At 40.5% G+C, this 21,681-nt stretch overlaps 1 protein-coding gene across 3 annotated transcripts in view; it reads left to right on the top strand.

Annotated features, from left to right (window-relative positions):
* Positions 1-21,681, top strand: part of KMT2A (lysine methyltransferase 2A) — a 50,667-nt gene that overhangs the window by 8,527 nt on the left and 20,459 nt on the right. The window contains exons 2-19 of one of the 3 annotated variants that reach the window (XM_066981368.1): positions 3,842-3,911; positions 5,275-7,943; positions 9,202-9,379; positions 9,809-10,043; positions 10,823-10,887; positions 11,673-12,041; positions 12,659-12,732; positions 13,608-13,736; positions 14,590-14,703; positions 15,875-16,021; positions 16,297-16,389; positions 17,183-17,303; positions 18,061-18,174; positions 18,520-18,704; positions 19,323-19,496; positions 20,345-20,455; positions 20,685-20,758; positions 21,263-21,456. In XM_066981368.1, the coding sequence (XP_066837469.1) occupies positions 3,842-3,911; positions 5,275-7,943; positions 9,202-9,379; positions 9,809-10,043; positions 10,823-10,887; positions 11,673-12,041; positions 12,659-12,732; positions 13,608-13,736; positions 14,590-14,703; positions 15,875-16,021; positions 16,297-16,389; positions 17,183-17,303; positions 18,061-18,174; positions 18,520-18,704; positions 19,323-19,496; positions 20,345-20,455; positions 20,685-20,758; positions 21,263-21,456 (5,116 nt within the window). Of the gene's footprint in view, positions 1-3,841; positions 3,912-5,274; positions 7,944-9,201; positions 9,380-9,808; positions 10,044-10,822; positions 10,888-11,672; positions 12,042-12,658; positions 12,733-13,607; positions 13,737-14,589; positions 14,704-15,874; positions 16,022-16,293; positions 16,390-17,182; positions 17,304-18,060; positions 18,175-18,519; positions 18,705-19,322; positions 19,497-20,344; positions 20,456-20,684; positions 20,759-21,262; positions 21,457-21,681 lie in introns of all 3 variants that reach the window. The other 2 variants (XM_066981369.1, XM_066981367.1) reach the window with 2 other exon arrangements.

Here is a 21,681-nt window from a genome sequence, read left to right as displayed (position 1 = left end):
GAGAGCTTGGGCAGGGGTGGTAGTTTGTGTGAAACCTTGTGTGATCCACTTCTGGGGGACAGCAGGATTGGGGATTCGTTCTGCGGAAGTGCAGGAGTTGTGCGCGGTTCCTCTTTGCTGCTTTCCTCACTGGGCAGGTGTGGGGAAACCCTGAGCTGGGCCGGGCAGCAGGGCAGCGCGTCTGGCCGAACTTCTGAGGGGTTGTGATCAAGTGCCTGGTTCTTTTCGTTAAGCTGGCAGTGAGGTGGAGGGGTGGCTGGAGTATTTGGAGAGCGCGTTGTGAGCTCTTGTCTGTCTTCAGTCGCAGTGTTTTGTCCTGGACAGAGCCGTTACTGTGAAACACATCTCTGTCCTGCCCTGCTCTTACCTTTGAACATCCAGCTGCCATCTCACGACTTTAACTGCAGACTTGTTTTCTGTTCTGAGGTTTAACTGCTGGTAGTCAACACCTCTGCAACTTTGTTATTGTTAGGTTATTTTTAATTGCAAGCTTGTAAAAGTTTTGTGTAATGTAAGGTGGTGACAAACTTTCTTCCCATGTCAGGGTTCTAGTGCTACCACCCAGATCTGGTTTTTGCTCATCATCTTCATTTATTTATTTTTTCCACATTTTGTTAGGAAGAAAGCTCAGCTTACGCGGCCATGTTTACTGGTATCGCTAATTGTCATGCAAAATGGGCTACGATGAGACCTGAAGACAGACTTTTCCCTATGCTTTTAGTGTACAGAAACCTTAAGCAGAGGGGTTGCCTTCAGTGCTAGGAGCTGTGTCCCTCAGTGCTCCTTAACAGGCAGGGTCATACATGTCTTCATTAAAGCTGGTTTTATATAACGGCTTTTTCAAGTTTCAGTAGTGTTTTGTGTATGATCATGATGTGGTTTTCACTGTTCTTTAAAAGCTGCAAGTTTTAAGTGTCTAGAGACTGCATTTAATGTTAGAGGCATCTCTGTCTTTGCTGCCTGAGGTTTGCAATAGTTCACCAACAGCAAATGTGTCATACACACGGAGGTCAAGTGCCACTGACTGGTTTTGGAGTGACGTATTATTTTAGTTTAAATTAAACTTGCCTCTCTCAGCAGTGATAGGCTCTAATTCAGTCTTGCAAAGTCTTTGCATCTGTTACTCTTCTGGGGAAAAAAAATATATATATACATGTATATATTGTATCGTGTATTTTAAATGGTCTGTTGGAAATGTGATTAGAGCATACCTTCTGCCTTTGCTGACTAGGTTGGAATTGCAGTGGTGAGGGGTCTGGTTCTGCAGAGGTGTGCTTTCCACCCTGCAGCACTGTGGATCTGGAACCACAGCTGCGAGCTGCCCGTTGCTCAGCACCATTCCTGTGCAGCCAATGAATGAAGCGTTGGGGGATGTTTAATTGGAGCTGGGAGACTTCAAACTGAATTGTTCTATGGAAAGAAATCATAGCTATCTTTTCCACCAAGTGGTCTATAGGATTAATTGTTATTGTTAGCCTTCCTCTCAGCAAGGAGATTCATTTTTTTAATTCAATTTAGCTCAGCAGTCCCCCTGTGAAGAGCATTCTCTGCTGCAGAGCCTGTAGCTGTCTGCGTGTTTCTCATACGTCCTCCCTAGCTCGAATGCGTATCTTTCTTAGTCCTTGAGGAGGCAGATAAGATTTCAGGTGAGCAGGATGCAAACAGATAAAATACAGAGCAGGTCAGGTAGGTGCACAGCGAGTGTTGCTGGCTGGGGGTGGGAGCGGATGATGTAGCAGTGATGTTGGCTTGAACTTGTTGACAGAAAGAGCGCTGCAGATAGCATGGAGCATCGCTTTTGTAATCTGTTGAAAAACAGGAGGACAAGGAAGAAATAATATAAAGGTTTCATAGTGGGAGCAACAGTTAATTTAACAGATGTAAGAGGAAGAAAAGAAGGAAGATGAAACCCATCGCAAGTTCAGGAACTGGATGCCGATGGCTGAGCTCTGAAGGGAGAATAGTGTGGCATGGAGAGCAGGGACTGAATCAGGATTTCAGAGATCTGCAGCTTGGTCTGCTGGAACAGCACTGCTCTCAGGCAGCTCAGCACTGCCGTGCTGTACCTCCCTGTCCTGACATCTGGAATTAGAGTTGAGGTATTTTTCACAGCTCTTGTTTAGGAGGCTGTTGCTTTAACAATCTCCTGCTTGTGGCATTGAATTCTGTTTTCCTGGGGGAAAGCGTGCTCATATACACAAAATTAAGCATTATTTGGCCTTTCTCCATACCTAAGATGCACTATACGTACGTTGTTGTGTCTTTGAAAACGCTGCAGGTACCGCTTTTTGGTAGTCTAATGGGGAAAAAATCGCTCGGGGTGAGTGGCTGTTCCCAGTACCCTTCTGAACCTCTCTGTGCACACGTAGCTTGTGGCTTTTCTGCCTGCCTTCTCTGTCTCGGTGCTGAGAACACTTCAGCCCGGTGTCTCGGCAAGCAGCATCCCCTCTGCCGGTGCCAGGGCCCGTTCCCCGGCAGCAGCCCCGTGCACACTGTTTACATCTCGCCGCGCGCCCACGTGCGCTGGGGAGCGGCGTGCAGGCGTGACGGCTCCGCAGTGCTGGGCGTGCGGCGTGGAGCATGCGCTTGGCAGCCTTTACCCACGGCTCCGAGCCGGCTCCGTTCTCAGCAATGTGTTACAGAGAACGTGCAGCCAGAGCTGTGGCACCTCCACGGCAGAGCAGAAAGCTACCTTCTAGCACGCAGCCAGGGCGTGCGGTGCTTTAAAGAAGCAAGCAACAAGTGGTGTATCCGTTCTCAAAGTAGAGAGGAAATTTAAGAGCAGAGAACGTAATTGCTTGAGGTGAAACTGCATTAGGAAACCTGGATCGGCGTGAAAACAGATTGTCGTAAATTTTGGTGGCCTGTCATGAGGATTTACACTTTCGCGTGCTCCCTGGAAAAAATGGCTTAATCTGAACAGAGCGCCCTTAACATCAAATCGGAGTATTGATTGGCTTTGCTATATCAAAAGTTGTCATTTCATAAATCGTCGTTTCAAAAATCAACGTTTTATAGCCTAAGTTTGTTTCCTAGTTGTGTTGCACCTTAGGTCAGTGTTACTTTGTCCATAACCTGCACCTTGTCTTCTTATGGCACTTGTTGTAGTGGTTTTATTCCTGAGTCTTCTAAATTTCTGTCATCTCTGTCAGGTTAAAAAAAAAAAATCTTTAAAATAGAAGGAAGAGGCCCCAAAACTGTACGCTTTCCTTGCAGAGGCTGTGAGCACTGCTGTTGGCTCTGTGGGAGCAGGGGCAAGGCCTCCTGCAGGGAGAGGCTGCCATCAGCACAGGGCTGCAGTGAGCAAAGGCCCTGCCGAACCTCCAGAGCACTTGGGCTTACTTAGAGACCTTGGCTGCTTCTGGGCCTCCGGTCTCTTCAATGAGTTTGGAAGAAGTTATTCTACAACGGTACTACAAAAATAAGCATGGAGATGTGTGCTGGTTTTTTGTTTGTTTAGCTGAAGTAGGTCCTTAGGGTATTTTGAACACTAGCCTATGGAGCGATCTGTTCTTGGTGGTTTGATATGAGCAGCAGATTTTGTACGTTAAAGGATTGTTTTCATAGATACTTGTCCTCTGTTTCCCCATAACTCCTTTTCATCGTTCTCTAGGTGTAAACTATAACTGTTTTGTTTATGTATACAAATACATATATATTTATATATATAAAAATAAAAGTGGTATTTCCTTTTTAGCAATTGTTTGCTTGAAGAACAAATGTGAGTACGTTACTTGGGGAGAGAAAATCTTCTAGAATCTCTTCATGCCTTGATAATAGTTAAGTTTGTTTAAATGTTAATATCCACATCTTCAAATTTCAATCTACTTTTTTGTTGCAGGATGAACAGTTCCTAGGTTTTGGTTCAGATGAAGAAGTCAAAGTACAAAGTCCCACCAGGTCCCCCACAGGTATGTGCATATAGCAGGAACGGATGTTGTCTTTGTGTGCTGCTTTGTGGTGGTTTTGTCATGTCTTTCCTGTTTGTTGTATCAAATCTCATCCACCATCAAGACCATAACCACTCTTTGGATTCAGTTTAGCTTTGCATGCTGTCATTGTGGTGTCTTTAGATCTGATCTGTTGCAGAACAGGGAAACTTTGAGTAAAAGAATTATACTGATGAAACTGGTATTTGAAACCTGAAGTTAGTGTTTTAAAGAGGCAGTTATTTTAATGGTTAGGATCTAGTTTCAGGAATGTGTTCAGCTATGGGTAGACAGACGTAGTCACGAGGTGCAAAAGTAAATGTTTCTTTACAAAATTCCATCTAAGATGCAGTTGGAACAATTTAATCTTAAAGAACAGTAATAAAAAATCCCATGTTGAACATTTTAATATTTTTCAATACGCTCATCTCCTGTAACTGGAACCTTCAATTTTTTTTAATAAAACAAATACAGAACGCTTAAGGATAAGCTATAGTTAAGTTGTTGTATTTTTTTCAAGAAACTTTCTAGATGTCGGATCAAATCATGATGGGGGTGCACACAAACGGGTTTGGTTTTGATTTAGATTCTTGTCAATAAATGCTCTCACCACAATACTCTACTTGGTTTGGCCTTGCCAGCGAATTCTATTGTGGAAAGCCATACTAATAGGGTGTTTCAGATGAAGAATGAAATACATTGTCAGAGCTATGTGAAGACCCAGAACTGGAATAGCTGGGTTGGTGGGTATGGGTTGAAATGCATTGGTAGAGGTGAGTAATCAAGGCATGCACATCTGCTTGATCATTGCTAGTGCAGTCCTGAATGCTAAATGTATTTCAGAACTAATACCATTTTTTAGTAAGATACCTTACATCAACTTCTCCCTGTATGTTGTTCTTGCCGTACTGACATATCCATTAGCAGTGCTGATGGATGGTACTAGTGAAGAAGGACTTTTTTTCCTTTCAACTGTGATCCGTTTCGTTTAAAATAATTTTTTAGTGCATTTGAAACATTACAAATCTGCTTATGAATTATCATTCTCTTTTACCATTGTATTGATACTGGTTTTGTGCAGTGGCATATATGGTTGTTGTAGAAAAGCAAGCTTGCATTTTAAAAAAATTATCTAAATCTCCTTTTATATGAGAAGAGGTTTGTGAAGGAAGTCTTTACATGGATTGATAAAATAAAATTTTTATTTGTTGATGAACTGAAAAGTTTTTGGCGATTTATGTGAGTCATGATTTATGCAGAGTAAATACTTGTGTGACCTGGATAAAGCTGATCCAATACTTAGAGAAATTTAATGTGTCCTCTGCATTCTCTGCTTTCCTCGTAGTTAAATCTAGTCCACGAAAACCTCGTGGGAGGCCCCGGAGCAGTTCTGACCGAAGTTCAGCTGTACTATCAGACTCTTCATCAGTGTGTTCCCCTTCAAGCAAGTCTGAAACCACACCCATGGAGAAAGTAAAGAAGAAGGAACTGAAAAGTGGGGAAAAAAGACGAGGAAGACCTCCAACACTTACTAGCGTGAAGTTCAAATTGTCACAAGTAAAAGGCACATCAGATATTCAGAAGGGAAGCAAAGAAGAAAAAGAGAGCCTGAAAAAAATCAAAAGGTCACCATCCACTACATTTCAGCAAGCAACTAAAATTAAGAAATTAAGAACTAGTAAACTCTCTCCACTAAAATCTAAATTTAAGCCTGGGGCAAAACTTCAGATTGGGAGGAAAAGTGTTCAGATTGTGCGCAGGAGAGGGAGGCCACCGTCTTCTGAACGTTTAAAGACTTCCTCAGCCTTAGTCGTAAATTCGCAGCTGGAGAAACCCCAAAGGATACGTAAAGAAAAGGATGGCACACCACCTCTTACAAAAGAAGAAAAGACTGCTGTCAGACAGAGTCCGCGCAGGATTAAGCCTGTTAGGATTATACCTTCTACAAAAAGGACGGATGCAACAATTGCTAAGCAACTCTTGCAGAGGGCTAAGAAGGGGGCGCAAAAAAAGATCGAGAAAGAAGCAGCCAAACTGCAGGGCAGAAAGGGGAGAACCCAGCTTAAAAATATCCGACAGTTCATTATGCCAGTCGTAAGCGCTATCTCTTCACGGATTATTAAAACACCCAAACGGTTCATTGAAGATGAAGACTATGACCCTCCTATTAAAATATCCAGACTAGAATCCACACCAAACAGCAGGTTCAGCGCTACTTCTTGCGGATCCAGTGAAAAATCCAGTGCTGCTTCTCAGCATTCATCTCAGATGTCTTCAGATTCCTCGCGGTCCAGCAGCCCTAGCGTTGATACATCTACAGACTCTCAGGCTTCTGAGGAGATGCAGACACTTTCTGAGGAACGAAGTAATACTCCAGAAGTTCACACACCTCTGCCTGTTTCTCAGTCCCCTGAGAATGATAACAGTGACAGGAGAAACAGAAGGTTTTCAATAACAGAAAGAAGTTTTGGCCAGAGGACTGCTAAAAAACTGTCAGCCTTGCCAAGTGTGCCACAGCAGCAGTCGTCGTCCTCTCCTCCTCCCCCTCTGCTCACTCCTCCCCCACCACTACAACCCGCTGCCGGCATCTCAGACCGTACTCCTTGGCTCATGCCTCCTACCATACCATTAGCCTCACCCTTTCTTCCTACTTCTGCTGCACCAATGCAAGAGAAACGGAAATCAATTCTGCGAGAGCCAACGTTTAGGTGGACTTCTCTAAAGCATTCCAGGTCAGAACCACAGTACTTCTCATCAGCAAAATATGCCAAAGAGGGTCTTATTCGCAAACCAATATTTGATAACTTTAGACCCCCACCACTAACACCAGAGGATGTTGGCTTTGCATCTGGCTTCTCAACACCAGGTGCTACAGCTCCAGCACGACTGTTTTCTCTTCATTCTGGAACAAGATTTGATATGCACAAGAGAAGTCCTCTGCTGAGAGCTCCGAGATTCACTCCAAGCGAGGCCCACTCCAGAATCTTTGAATCCGTAACTTTGCCCTCATCGGTTGGTCGAACCACTACAGGAACTTCTGCAACAGGTGTCTCTTCTAGGAAACGAAAGAGAAAAGTCTTTAGCCCTATCCGCTCAGAACCCAGATCTCCTTCGCACTCCATGAGGACAAGAAGTGGGAGACTTAGTACCTCTGACCTGACAACTCTCACCCCACAGTCTTCTGTATCTTCCTCATTAACTAGCATTTCTGTTAGTTCTCTTGCCACTAGTGCCTTAAATTCAACTTTTACTTTTCCTTCCCATTCCCTAACGCAGTCTGGGGAATCAGCAGAAAGAAGCCAGAGACAAAGGAAGCAGACTAGCACTCCAGCAGAGCCTTTCTCATCTAGTAGTCCTACTCCTCTCTTTCCTTGGTTCACTCCAAGTCCCCAGACAGAGAGAGGCAGAAACAAAGACAGGGCAACAGAGGAACTGTCCAAAGATAAAGACGCTGATAAAAGTGTGGAGAAGGACAAGAGCAGAGAGAAAGACAGAGAGAGAGAGAAGGAGAACAAACGGGAGTCAAGGAAAGAGAAAAGGAGAAAAGGGTCAGAAATTCAGAGTAGCTCTGCTTTGTTTCCTGTAGGTAAAATGCCCAAAGAAAAAGTTGTCAGTGAAGATGCTGCAGCATCATCTTCTGCAAAAAAAACTGCTGGGCGGAGGAAGTCTACAGCAATAGATCCCGTGGCAGATGTTTCCACTGCTGCTCTGGTAGATACAACAGCCATCAAAACCAAAACATCCAAGAAAGGTAGAGGGGGGTTAGACAAATCAGATCTGGACCTCAGCCCCACTGTGCCGTCTTTGGAGAAAGAAAAAGCTCTGCGTCTCTCTACTCCTTCATCAAGCACTGTTAAACATTCCGCTTCCTCCATCAGCTCTATGTTGGCTCAAGCAGACAAACTGCCAATGACTGACAAAAGGGTAGCCAGTCTTCTGAAAAAAGCAAAAGCCCAGCTGTACAAGATTGAGAAGAGCAAGTCCCTCAAACAAGCAGATCAGCCAAAAGCACAGGTATTTTTTTCCTTTTTTTTTTTTTTTTTGCTAGAGGGCATCTTATTTTGAAGTTGCACTGAAAATCACTAGTATCTTTCGTGTCCTGAATGTGAAGAGTTAATATGCCAAGCTAAGTAGCCATTAGTGCAACAGATGGTAAATGATACAAAAATGAGAAGGCATGGGCAGAAGTTGAGGGGGAGAGAAAGCTACCGCATAGTCAGTCCAAGGGGGAGCTGCATGCGTTTTTAGAGAACAGTACAGTGGAACTGTTTATTAGGTTTCTCTGTATAACTCTAAGCAAAGTAAACATCAAGGGTAATAGGCATTTTTAAAAGCATGGTTCTAGCAAACTGCAATAGTCTTTCTAAAGATGAGTTGATCTTGGTCTCTCTCTCTCTTGTAACTTTACCTTATGACGATCTGATCTGTTATTAATGGGAAGGAGTAAAATCCGTTGGGATTTTGCATCTGATTGGAGGACTGCTTCCTACTGCTGTCTTCTCTTCCCTCTCCCCATTTCCCCCACACCAAAACCACCCTCTTCTGCAGTCCTTTTTAGCTGTCGGAAAGGTAGATGTTTTATGATAGAAATATACTTTCAGGGAGTATTTTCTTTTTTCACTTTCCCACATGATGTTAGTGTTAAAAATTAGTGCATATTTTAAATAAAGAATTCTTAAGCTTTTGTCCCCAGAAAGAATAAATGCGTGCTTCTGTACGCCTGGCATGTTTATACTAAGAAGCCCAAGCCCTTGCAGTTAATTCTTCGGGTGGAGTTCTTTTATTAGGAAATATGTCAGAATCCTATGTTAAAAATGTGGAAAATGGTACTAAAATGCTACATTTCTTTTATCACCTCAGTAAACACTATCCCCTCACCTTAAAGGTTTGCTGCTACAAAATTGATCTTCAGACAGATCAATTAATGCTCAGTGTTAGTCTGTTTATCCTAATTCCAGTCAACTCTAAATTTCTGATGTCAGTGCCCTAATAACATACGGCTCCATGAGTGAGTTCACTTTCCAGTTAACAGGTAGAAACTTACCTTGTAATTCCAAATGAGTAAAACTTCTTGTCCTTTTGAGTTTATCCTCCCTTGGATATCCAAGGCTTAGAAGGCTGATAGTCTTTACTTCTATCCTGACCCTTACAAAATGCAAGCTAATATATAATTTAACTCTTTTTAGGTTATCTAGAAGTTTTCGTATGTGGCCCAGTCTCATTTTTGTACCTTTCTTAGGAATACTGTCTGTTTTCTTATTCTGAAATCTAGGGACAAGAGAGTGATTCATCAGAAACGTCAGTCCGAGGACCACGAATAAAACATGTTTGCAGAAGAGCAGCTGTTGCACTGGGTCGTAAGCGAGCCGTGTTTCCTGACGACATGCCCACTCTGAGTGCCTTACCATGGGAAGAGCGAGAGAAGATACTGTCTTCCATGGGGAATGATGGTAGGTTAAGACTTCCAGTTTTCACTTGTGGATTCATAGAAAGTCTGCTTTGTTGACTACTTGGGTTAGTGGCATCTATAATAAATATGGCTACATCTGAACCTGTAAAAATGAGGATATCAAGCAATTAACAGGGGACAGTATATTAAACTGATCTGGGCTTTTTGTTAAAATGCCACTCAAATAGGGTCAATTCTTTTAACCATTGTGAATTTTTATAAAAGTGCTATGTGATACACATTAGGTTAGTTAGGGCTGTGTCTACAAGTGTATTGTGATATGTACACATACACGCACACACAGCTTGTGTGGTCCTGCAGATCTGCAGATGAACTTACGCTTAATAGAATAAATTCCATTAGCTCATTAGATGCTTCTGAAACATTGTATGACTTCAGTGAATTCACATTAGAATTTTTTTTTTGATAGATAAGTCATCAATAGCCGGCTCTGAAGAGGCAGAACCTCTTGCTCCACCTATCAAACCAATTAAGCCGGTAACCAGAAACAAGACACAGCAAGAACCACCAGTGAAGAAGGGTCGACGGTCAAGGCGCTGTGGGCAGTGTTCAGGCTGCCAGGTTCCAGAGGACTGTGGTGTCTGTACTAACTGTCTGGACAAACCGAAGTTTGGTGGGCGTAATATAAAGAAGCAGTGCTGCAAGTAAGTTTGTGCATGTGAGAAATTCTTCAACTAATTCCTATGTGGAGTAGGATAAGCACATCCACATTCTGAGGTAGGAAACACCAGATTTAACCCTCTAGTGCAGGCCTGGAATGAATTTGGCCTGGGCTGAGGATGGATCACAGTAAAAAGCAATTAAAAGCAATTTAATTTAGGAGTGTAGATCTAGGATCAAGGTGTGCTTTTTACGACCTTCTTTTTCTGAAGTTCACTTACAACTTATTCTCCCCATATTCTCCCCGCTTTGAAGAACCTGGCATAGCACTGAATACCATCTGGAATGAGACATAAGAAAAATAGGAGTTGAACATTTAAAAACTTGCTTACACCTAATCCAATCCCACTCCATATAAGCAGAGCAACTATTTTTTTGGCTGAAATGACCTCATTGTGGATTACATAAAAACTACTATTGGGAGAGTTTGATGTGGTTTTAGAGTTGTTAGAAGTACCCTGGTATTACTCCTATGCCAATACCCAAGAAATGGAATTGATAGGGGATTTATCAGCGAATCAGTTATTACATAAGCAGCTTTATTAGCTGCAAAATTGTGTTGAGAGTTCAGAAAACAAAAAGGAAAATACAGGAAAATAATACTCTTTTAAATATCTCTGAAGAAGGGAAAAATAATTTGAAGAAAATGAGTGTATTGATGATAGCTTTTAAAAAAAATCACATTGAATATTTATGGAATTCTCTCTTAGTGTTTGCATTTTTCTTCCAATTTATGATTACACAACATATTCTTTCTTTGTAGAATGAGGAAATGTCAGAATCTACAGTGGATGCCTTCTAAAGCGTATCTCCAGAAGCAAGCTAAAGGTAGGCTGAAAGATTTGGCTCAAGTGTAGGATAAGAAAGAAATTTTCATACCTTAAATTGCTTTTTATGCTGTCATTGCAACGACACTGAGCTATAAAAGTTTAGTCTGAAATTAAATGTTAACAGGGAACCTGTCTGTTCTGCTGATGTCACCTGAAAGTTGTAGGAGAAACGTGAGTATAGACAGCGTCCATAATCCATAACTGTCTTTTTCAGCACTAGAATTGTAGTTTCTCCTCCCTTTTGTAGGGAACTGCTGCGGATAGCTGATCAGTCTCCCCTCAGCACTTCAGGTGAACCAATTCTCAGATATTTCTATGTTTCTGAATGACATGGGGACTGATAAATCTCTTGGCACTTCCTTGTCTCTGGCATCAGGCTTAAGTGAACCATCATATGTATTTTGTTAAATCCCTGCATCCTGGTGCTAGACCTCTGGAGGTCTGCATGTTAGTGTGACAGTGGCCAGGTGGTTGTCTTGAATTCCCTAAACTTTTCCATGCAAAGTTGGCTTTCTCTTTTGCACAGTTAAGCTGTGAATCTGCATTACCACATAAGTACTTTGCTTACCAGTCTGTCAGAATAGAGGCCCAAAGTATTAGAACACAGGTTGTAATATAAGACAAGTACATTAATTTTACTGACAATTTTTTTGGATGAGTACAGTTTTTTCTTCAGTGGAATGAAGAAACAAAATGTCTGTTTCCTAATTTTAAAAGTGCAGTGAACTACTCGAAGTTGCACAGTTCTATCTGCTTTAATTTATTGATGCTTTTTCTTCCTAGCTGCAAAAAAGAAAGAGAAGAAATCCAAGACGAATGAAAAGAAAGAAAGCCATTCTGGAAAGAACCAATTGGACTCTGGACAGAAACAAACTCCTCCAACTGTTTTATCAAGAGAAGACAATGCCATAAAGAAGAGCAGTGAACCTGCTCGTAAGCCAGTCGAGGAGAAACATGAGGATGGAAATTCCTCTACTCCTCTGTCGGAGCCCAAACAGGTCCCTGCACCTGGTGCCAGAAAGACTGGCAAACAAACATCTCAGCCAGTACAGCTCCCTCCTCAGCCACCAAGCTCAGGACCTTTGAAAAAAGAAGCTCCTAAACTTACCACTTCTGAGCCTAAGAAAAAGCAGACTCCACAGCCAGAAATAGGTAAATGGGACTGTTTATCTTCAGTATGTTTGAGTCATGTTAAGTAACAGTAGTAATACTGCTAAAATCTGTTGGATTTTAAAGCTGATAAATGCTTTATGACCTGGTGAAATTAAAGCAAATTATTTTGGGAATTTTGCTTAGAACTGGCTTTCTTTTATTGTACTACATTATATATTGGGACGGGAAGAAAGATGAACACCTTTAAAGTGATTTTTAGTCATCTAGTCTTGGCAATCTTGAAGTATATTTTCAATACTGTTAAGTTTACTGACTGTTTACAGTCTGAATGTGAAACAACAAGAATGTAATTTTTTCTACTACAAAAACATAACCTACTATTGCACGTAGTACAGAACAGCATGGAAAGTGAACAAAAAGGCAGCTCCAGGACTTCTGTTGCTTTACACCTGGAACACTTCAGACTTATAGCAGAGCAAGTTCGACTGGCCACACCTTGCAGAGACTGCCCCAGTCATAGTTGGTGACCACAAAAGACGATGGAAAAATTCCAGTCTAAAATTCATCTCTCATTACACAGCTGACTTTTTCCCTTTTCTTCTCTACAGGTCGCTGTTAGTTACTTGAAATACTCATAATTTTTCCCCCCTTCCTAGGCACAGAACAAAACAAACAGAAAAAAATTGCTCCCCGTCCAACTTTCCCTGTGAAACAGAAACCAAAAGAAAAGGTGAATACTGCTTTTTGTACACAGTCAATAAATTTTGAGAACCTGAATCTTTTGTCTATCTAGAAAGTAAGACTGTATTACTTAACCCTTTTGCAGATTTTTTTGTACTTAAAATATCTATAGGAATTCAGTTCTGCCGCTTTTCCTTGGAATGCTGATTTAAGACTGATCTAGCTTGATTCCTAACGCTACTCAAGATCTTTTGTGGTATTTAAAAAGAAAGACATTTTCAATCCTATCAAAGAGGAACATGTAGATTCCTGTGATTTGAGCAAGTTACACAAACATTAGGCTTTACCTTATGTCGGTATGTGGATATAAAATTACCTGCCATATGTCTATATTCAGCTTAGGAGTTAATTTGTTCTAAGACTTGTATGTTGTGGAGTGAAGGCTAGGTTGTCCATTAAAAAATTAATAAGTAAAAAAAGAACTACCTTTGTCTTAGAAACAACTTCATTATGAAAAAATGGTTCATATATTTAAATCTCAGAGATAAATGTATATAGGTAGGTACTAACTACACCCAGAGTTGCCCTACTGCAGGAAAGTAAAAAAAAAAAAAAAAAAAAAAAAGGCACTGATAATATAGAGAATAACATGATGCTAGGGGAAAATGCAGCAAATTGAATTAGAAATATAATTGTGTGTGGAATGCTCTTAAAACTGATTGCAAAATGGTTACTTTCTTGCAACTCATTAATTTTGTGATGGTTTGGTTGTGGGTTTTTGTTGTTCTTGGTTTGGGGTGTTTTTTTTTTTTTGTATTTTCTTATTTTTTGTATTTTTTGTATTATGTGTAGTGTTTAATGTAAATACTGTTTAAGCTTTAATGTTTGGGGTTGGGATTAATGCAGGCTCCTTTACTTGACTAGGAAAAGCCCCCTCCTATAAGCAAGCCAGAAAGCAGCACGCTGAATTTGCTCAGTACTCTGACTAATGGGAGCAGTTCCAAGCAAAAGCCACCTACAGATGGAGTCCACAGAATCCGAGTGGATTTCAAGGTAGAGGACAAAATGTTTTAAGTATTTGAATATTAACTGACTCTAAAAACTGGAAGTAGAGTCCCTCAAGAATGCTGACAGTGACTTCTAAGTTTGTATGTCTGGTCCCATTCAGTGAGAATTGTAAATAGGAATCTTTCTGACGTGATTGACTTTTAGAAGTTTGTTATGCCTTTTTTTTCTTATAATCAGAGTACTGGATGAAGAGACACTTTAAAGCTTTAAACCTTAACCCTCAATGTGAGGATGAGCAAGAATTTGAGGTTTATGAAGAATTATTCCATTAAGATGGAACTATAAAAACCTTACCTCAACTTGAGTCAACAAGATTTGGGGAAAATGTTAGTAATTTGTAATTCACAATACTTTGGGTATATCTGGGGTTTTAAACTGATAAATCATGTATTTTATTTTTTTTGAACAACGGTGTTGAAATAATAAAATTTAACATTTTCCTAACAATTTTTCAGTCCATCTATAAGTGTTAATACTGGAGATTAGAGTGAGATCTCATAAGTGTTTTATACAAATATGAAGTTTTAATAAAGTGTAATTATTCTGAAATTTCATTTTTAGTAATAATTGTGCAATTGTGAAAAACTTTGTCATGCTTTTTAGGCTTGCTTTCTGTAGAGAGAAAGTTAGTGTATTATTGAACTCTCTTGCAAAGAACAGTACCAAGTTGTAACTATTGCAATATATGTTATAAAATAACCAAGATAAAAGTTAAAATAATTTCTGTTTTAGAACACCTAGTTACAGAAACAGAATGCATAACACAGCAATGTGAGCTCTTTATACTGATGTGGTATTTCCTTATTCTGCATGGTGATGTATCCTTTTGTACTTTCAGGAGGACTGTGAAGTGGAGAATGTTTGGGAGATGGGTGGGTTAGGCATCGTGACCTCGGTACCTATTACTCCCAGGGTGGTGTGTTTTCTCTGTGCCAGCAGTGGACATGTGGAGGTAAAGCATTGTGTTCTGCTGTTGATGACTTAGTTACGGCACCATATTGTTACAAAAAAAAAAATAATAATAATCTATAAAACAGAAGAAATTAAAATAATACCTGTAAATCTGTCCTTGCTAGACTCTGCCCTAAGATACTAAAATGGAAGGTATTTGAATTCACTTTGAGAACTTCTGTGGTGCTTAGTTTAGAAGTGAACTCTATTAGACATAAGGAATGGCATTTTCAAGAGCCCCCTGCATCTCTTCTTAAACGTAATTTGGAATCCCACAGCAGAGGTAAAGCAGTGGCTTTTGCTTTCTGTTAACTTGAAATTAGAAAAACTGCTCAGTTTTGTTGAAATGGTGTTAGGCAGTGTTGATTTTCCCAGGTATGTCTGTATCTACTAAGAGTTGCAGACCATTACTGAAATGTGACCGGCAAGGTTTTGGTGCTGTATAAACAGCCGAATTTTTGCTTAAGTTTTATTAAATGCATTTCCAGGAAAAGATAGGCGACTTCTCAAAATTTTCAGACTAGCTATCCTGGGAAGGTGATGCTAGCGCTCTAGAAAAGGCGAACAATACTCAAGGAAAATGGGGTTAAGTTCTTCGTGTGAACAGCAATGCATTTGAGGATTATGAAGATCCAGTGGCACATGGAGCCATGCCCTTCTCAGTCAGTTGCTCAAGTGAACAAACAATTCCTCTGTCCTGCTTGTGCCTGCAGTGTTTGTGCCCTAAGGACTATTCTTTTTCTAGTATGTCTGTCCTTGTAGAGGATCCTTTGAGCTTTCAAATGGCCCATATAAACTAAACAGAGGGAAAGATGTCTCTTTGCTCTGTATGTGCCTTCCTTGTCCACTAAATGTTTCTTTGGGTGTGGTTGGCTTGTGTTACAGAGAGGGAGGGAAATCCTGAAGAAGTCTGTAGGCCCTTACCAATACTCAGAGCACGTAGATAAAAGGTACCAGACTCCTGTTTGCTGGTAGATGCATAATCTGTGTAGACAGGCATGTATTTAGGTTATCTGAAGTACACACTCAGTTTCCCCCATAAAATATACTAATAGATATTCTCATACTGTCAGCTGTAAAGCAGAATTCAAAGTAGTAAGGAGTGCAAGCAGGCTTGTTTGGGAATTAAGAAAAGGTTTTGACTTGCTAAAACCGCCCTCTCCCCCTTGCAGTTTGTGTATTGTCAGGTCTGTTGTGAGCCTTTCCACAAGTTCTGCTTAGAGGAGAGCGAGCGGCCCCTGGAGGACCAGCTGGAAAACTGGTGCTGTCGTCGCTGCAAGTTCTGCCACGTGTGTGGGAGACAGCACCAGGCCACCAAGGTACCCCAACCTCCAAGCGACCCAGCTAGTCTTTTCTGCACTGTTGCCAGAGCTTTTTGCTCTGACCCTCAGCTGGTAACTCGGACAGTAGACAGTGGAGTTCACACTCTGTGTGCAGACTGCTGTGTGCGGCTGTGAATTTATCTCAGTTCACTTAGTTGCAACTTCTCCTGTTTCCCTAAATAAGGGATCTAATGTAAAATGAAAATGTCCAAGATTTTGCATCCTTTTTAGGGTTTCTGTTCCAATACTCTCTCCCATTATTCTTGTAGCAGCTGCTGGAGTGCAATAAGTGCCGAAACAGCTATCACCCTGAGTGCCTGGGCCCAAACTACCCAACAAAACCCACCAAGAAAAAGAAAGTTTGGGTAAGATTTTTTGAAATTTCTTTTTTGGGATGATTGACTTAACTGATCATAATGCTACAGGCCAAAGTGCTGCAGTTGACTTGCTCCAGTGCACTGGCTTATCAGTTTAAGGAAGGATGCCTGTTGCATTGGAAGATGCATTTGGGAATAGGCTTCTTGATGAGGTGGCTTGTGGTAAAGCAGATGGGTTTTGAACAAGCAGATTTATAAAGGCATTACACCTTTTTTAGTTATAGTAATTCTTCTGATCATAGTTGGAGAACATGGAAGAAGCTCTTCAGAATGGAAGCATTTACTTTGTTAACAAACTTACCAGTTGATAGTGGTATTGAGAGGCAGTTTGGATTCATGCCCTGCTTTGTGTCTGTCAAGTTTTTGTTCTAAAGTGCAAAATCCTTGCCTATAATATATTTGTTGCTAATAATTTTTAAGTGTTTTCTAACACTAATGGTGTATTCAGAGTTGGAAAACTGATAAAATAAGACTTCATATTTTGGGTCAGAAGGAATGTCATAACTATATATACTTTCTTATGCGAAAGGAATGTTGATATTTTCTTAAGTGCAAATGTGAAGCACTATTTTTCCTCTTTTTGCATCAGCACCATCTTATCATAAAGGGAGGGAGCCCTTCTCCTTATAGTGGAAATTCTGGTGTTTGAAACTCCTTGTTCTGTTGTATAAGCTATCAGCACTCATTAAATAATAAAATTATGAAATGTATCATTAATACAAAAGAATAAAAGCCATTGGATAAAAGCAAATAACTCTTGCCAAACATATCTATCTTCCAGATATGTACCAAATGTGTTCGCTGCAAGAGCTGTGGATCAACAACACCAGGGAAGGGGTGGGATGCGCAGTGGTCTCACGACTTTTCACTGTGTCATGATTGTGCCAAACTCTTTGCGAAAGGTATGTAAAATTGTGGTTGTTTACAGCAGGTACATTTTAAGATTCTGTCCTTTAATGAGATGATGTCAGTGTAGATTGAAATGAGGGCCTCAGGTTGTTGAGCTTATCACTGGTACAAACAGAAATGAAACCTAGTGTTGGGGCCATGAATTGGAGCAGTATTGTTTGTGTAGGAAAACCATGTTCATGGTTTTACAGAGCATAACGAAAAGTCGCTATTGTTTTATTGAGAGAATTTGAGACTTCAGAATTAAGCACTATACCGGATAAAGCAGTTATTACAGACCTGTTGATCCACGGTTTCAAGCAGCACTTGAGGAAAAAGGTATTTTAAAGGTCTTCTGGCTTAAAGACAGCACATTTCCTATTGTAAAGTGGTTGATCTTTATGTTAGTTACTGTGCATAAGGCCTTTGAGTCTAGGAGGGCACACACTGGGGGAAAAATCTCAGGGTAAAAAATCTCGACTATTTCTTGCCTGTATGTCATCTTTTCAATTTTCATTCTACTCTGTAAAGCTAGCTCATATAGTATTTTATTAGTCTCATCATACCCCACAAAAAAGCGGGTAACCAGTCTTTCAGGCAGGGGTTTTGTTTGTTTGTTTTTTGTGGCCATTGATTTCAGCGTTGTAAAAGTAGATGCAATTGTATTGGTTTCAGAGAGCTTATTTCTTAGCACACTAGTAAGTAACCACCTAGCCTTTAAGGTGTGTGCGTGACAGTTGAGCTTCTGGTAAAATCGTATCTTATTTTCAGGAAATTTTTGTCCTCTCTGTGACAAATGCTATGATGATGATGACTATGAGAGTAAGATGATGCAATGTGGAAAATGTGACCGCTGGGTCCACTCCAAATGCGAAAACCTTTCTGGTAAGTCAAATTCTTATCTCCTCATCCTTAAAGTACATGGGGCAGCAAATAGACTAAAGCAATCCAATTTTAGGCCTTTCTCCTTGAGTGTTTCATTAACACCCTTACCTGTTGTGATCTGCTTGAAAAATACCTATAGAGTGGAATGATATATCAGTGACATCCTGAAAGCTTAGGACTTGTTTCAAATGCGGCATCACGCGATAAGTTACACAAGATGCTTTTGTTACACAGAGGGTGTTTGATTTGAACAGTAAGTGTGGTATACAGAGTAGGGATTTTTCCCAGTATCTGTCCTTTAGTAAAGTAGTTCAGATTACTATTTTCTCTTTTTTTTGTCTCCAGATGAAATGTATGAGATACTCTCTAACTTGCCTGAGAGTGTAGCATACACCTGCATTAACTGTACAGAACAGCATCCTGCAGAATGGCGTCTTGCACTGGAAAAGGAGCTGCAGGTTTCCTTAAAACAGGTTTTAACAGCCCTGTTGAACTCTAGAACTACTAGCCACTTGCTGCGTTATAGGCAGGTAAGCTGAAGCCTCGTTTCCTGTTTCCAGGAGTTGGACTTGATGATCCTTGTGGGTCCCTTCCAACTCAGGATATTCTATAATTATAGTCCAGCTTGAAGTGTTGCCTGGCATTTGATTTAATTCTGGTATTGCTGTGCATCATACTCAAAATTTTATTGTACTTAAATCACAAATACATGTTGGTTTTTTTTTGTTTGTTTTTAAAATTTTTTGTTCATTACTATGGGAATAGAGAAGTGGGTATCTATGATTATGACTTTTGAGAATAAAAGAAAAATAGGGTGGTAAAGTTATTGAAGGAATGGGGCAATTTAGGTCTCTGGTGAAATACATTTAGTCTTGAAAAACATACTCAGAAATAGGACTTCTGAAAAATTAGTTTGATCCTCATGTCTGATCACTGTCCTGCTGTGTGCCTTACAGGTAGCAGCAAAAAGCTGGTTAAAATCTTTTTATTTCCGTCCCTGCGTTTTGGACGGGAATTCAGAACTTGAGTCTCCTCTGTTTCGTGTTAATGAGAATCTCTGCCCCTATGAACGTACAGGGGAATACATCATGAGTAGCAGCCACGCTTCAATAGCCAATGTCTGTCTGTCTGGTTGCTAATGTTAACAGGCAGCAAAACCACCTGATTTAAATCCTGAGACAGAAGAGAGTATACCATCCAGAAGCTCTCCTGAAGGTCCCGATCCCCCTGTCCTAACAGAAGTCAGTAAACAGGAGGAGCAGCAACCTCTGGATCTGGAAGGAGTAAAAAGAAAAATGGATCAAGGAGGTTACACTTCTGTGGTATGTCAGAGTTGTAGTGCTCTATTCTAATAATAGCCTCTGAACTGCTTTATGACCTGTGGTATTTATAACTGAGCATGCTTAAGCCTTTTCTTTATGAACAAGGAAACAGGTTAATGTACTGCTAAAAATAATTCTGGCTGGCACTTATGTTAATGTTGGCCCAAAGACATGTAATTTACACTGTCGTATGCTTCTCTTTAACCAGCAGTGATACTTGGTTAAACTGCTTTTGCTCTTAGTCTCTTATGTTCATGGGAACAGAATAGGTCATTCTTTTATGTGCAGATTCCAGCAAAAAGCCTAGTTAAATATCACTGATGGTAGTCAGTTTTCTGGAAACCAATTAATTCACGTTTGCAGGGATGATCTGTTTAGGGGTCATTTATATAAAATGCTAGTGTTGACCAGATCAGTTTCCTTGTAGGGAGTGGCCTTTTAAAATTATTTTATTTATTTATTTATTACTTTTTCTTCCCCCTCCTCCTTCTACACATCTTGTAGTCTTGAGGAGACATGTCCATTGCAAACGTGCTGTTGCTAGTTTTTTGACCAAATTCTTGTGAGGTAGTTAGCGTAGTTGATTTAAAATCTGTCATCAGCCTACTCTTGGTTGAAGAAGAAAGTTTAAAGTTATGGATTGGTTTGTGCAGCAATTCTGCCAGCCAGTTTGCAAATGCACAGAGCTGCTTGCTTCTTTACAGCCAAATTATTTTTCTGCTGAAGTCAATGTTCTGGTTCAGTCTTCTACTCATCTGGAAGTTCACTTGATGCCTTAAAAGTTAATGGATGATGTAGCTGTACATAAGACAATCCTGCTGATGCAAAATTTTGTGGTTTTCTTGCAGCTGGATTTTAGTGATGATATTGTGAAGATAATTCAAGCAGCCATTAATTCTGATGGAGGGCAGCCAGAAGTTAAAAAAGCCAATAGCATGGTCAAGTCCTTCTTTATTCGGGTGAGCAGGACTACAGTTATTTTGAAATCTGCTTTGTATTATACCACTGTTTGTAGCTGTTGGAATTCAAAGGGTCAATTATGGATATTTTCAAGAATAAAATAACCTTGTCAGGGTTGTTGGTGTTAATGAAATCTTACTAGTGCATTTACAGGAGATCTTGGCCAAATTTCTTTAATTTTTTCATTTTGTTGTATAACATTTCTAGTGGAATGTTGTTTTCTTTCAGCAAATGGAGCGTGTTTTTCCATGGTTCAGTGTAAAAAAGTCCAGATTTTGGGAGCCAAATAAAGTAACAAGCAAGTAAGTAATTGTTCTGCATCTGACTGTGACATCCTGTGGTTCGCCAGCTGTCCAAGCAAAAAGCATCAAGAGAGCCTGTTTGTGGGGTTGGAGTTTTTTTTATGATGTCGTGGTTGTGGCGGTGGTGGTTGTTTTCAAAAAGTAAAACAGCAGTCACGTTCGTTTTATGTACGCTTCACTGTTATGAACCAGAGAAACCAAAAGCATTGTTTGGAACTAAGCATATTGCGTGTCGGCCTGTCAGCCCTGTCCTTCCTTCCTCCTCTCCTCGTTATCCTCATCTGATGTGACTCTCCTGTATCTGTTATCCTCAAAAGAAAACAGCTGCATCACAAACCTTAAAATTTAAGTGACTGGTCATAGTCTTTGTTGAGAGCATGTGTGGACTGTGAGTAATTAAATGAGTGGTTACTGTATGTTGAATGTCAATATTGCTAGCAATACAGTGCACAAGGTCATCTGGTGTAGCCAGGTCTGACAGCTGACTCCTTGTTGCATTTTCAGCAGTGGTATGTTGCCGAATGCAGTGCTGCCTCCTTCGCTTGACCATAATTATGCTCAGTGGCAGGAGCGTGAAGAGAACAACCGCACTGAACAACCCCCTCTGATGAAGAAAATCATTCCAGCTCCAAAACCCAAAGGACCTGGAGAGCCAGATTCACCAACTCCTCTACATCCTCCTACACCACCTATCTCTAGTAAGAAAATAGATAGCAGCACTGTTAGCCCCAAAACCAGTGCTTCACTTCAAACCTTGTAGTAGTATAGAGAGAGTAGTAGTATTTTTGCATGTGACTGAAGAATTCTGGAGACTTGTGTGACCTGAAATCATTCAGAAGCCGATACATATTGATATATTCTTCAATTTAGCTTTGGCCCAGAAGTACATTTTCACCAGCCTCTCTTCCCCCAGAACAAGAGCT

Source organism: Anser cygnoides, chromosome 21, assembly GCF_040182565.1.
Source record: "Anser cygnoides isolate HZ-2024a breed goose chromosome 21, Taihu_goose_T2T_genome, whole genome shotgun sequence".
NCBI classification, from domain to species: Eukaryota; Metazoa; Chordata; class Aves; order Anseriformes; family Anatidae; genus Anser; species Anser cygnoides.
The sequence above is the reverse complement of the archived record's forward strand: the minus strand, read 5'-3'. Positions and strand labels throughout refer to the sequence as shown.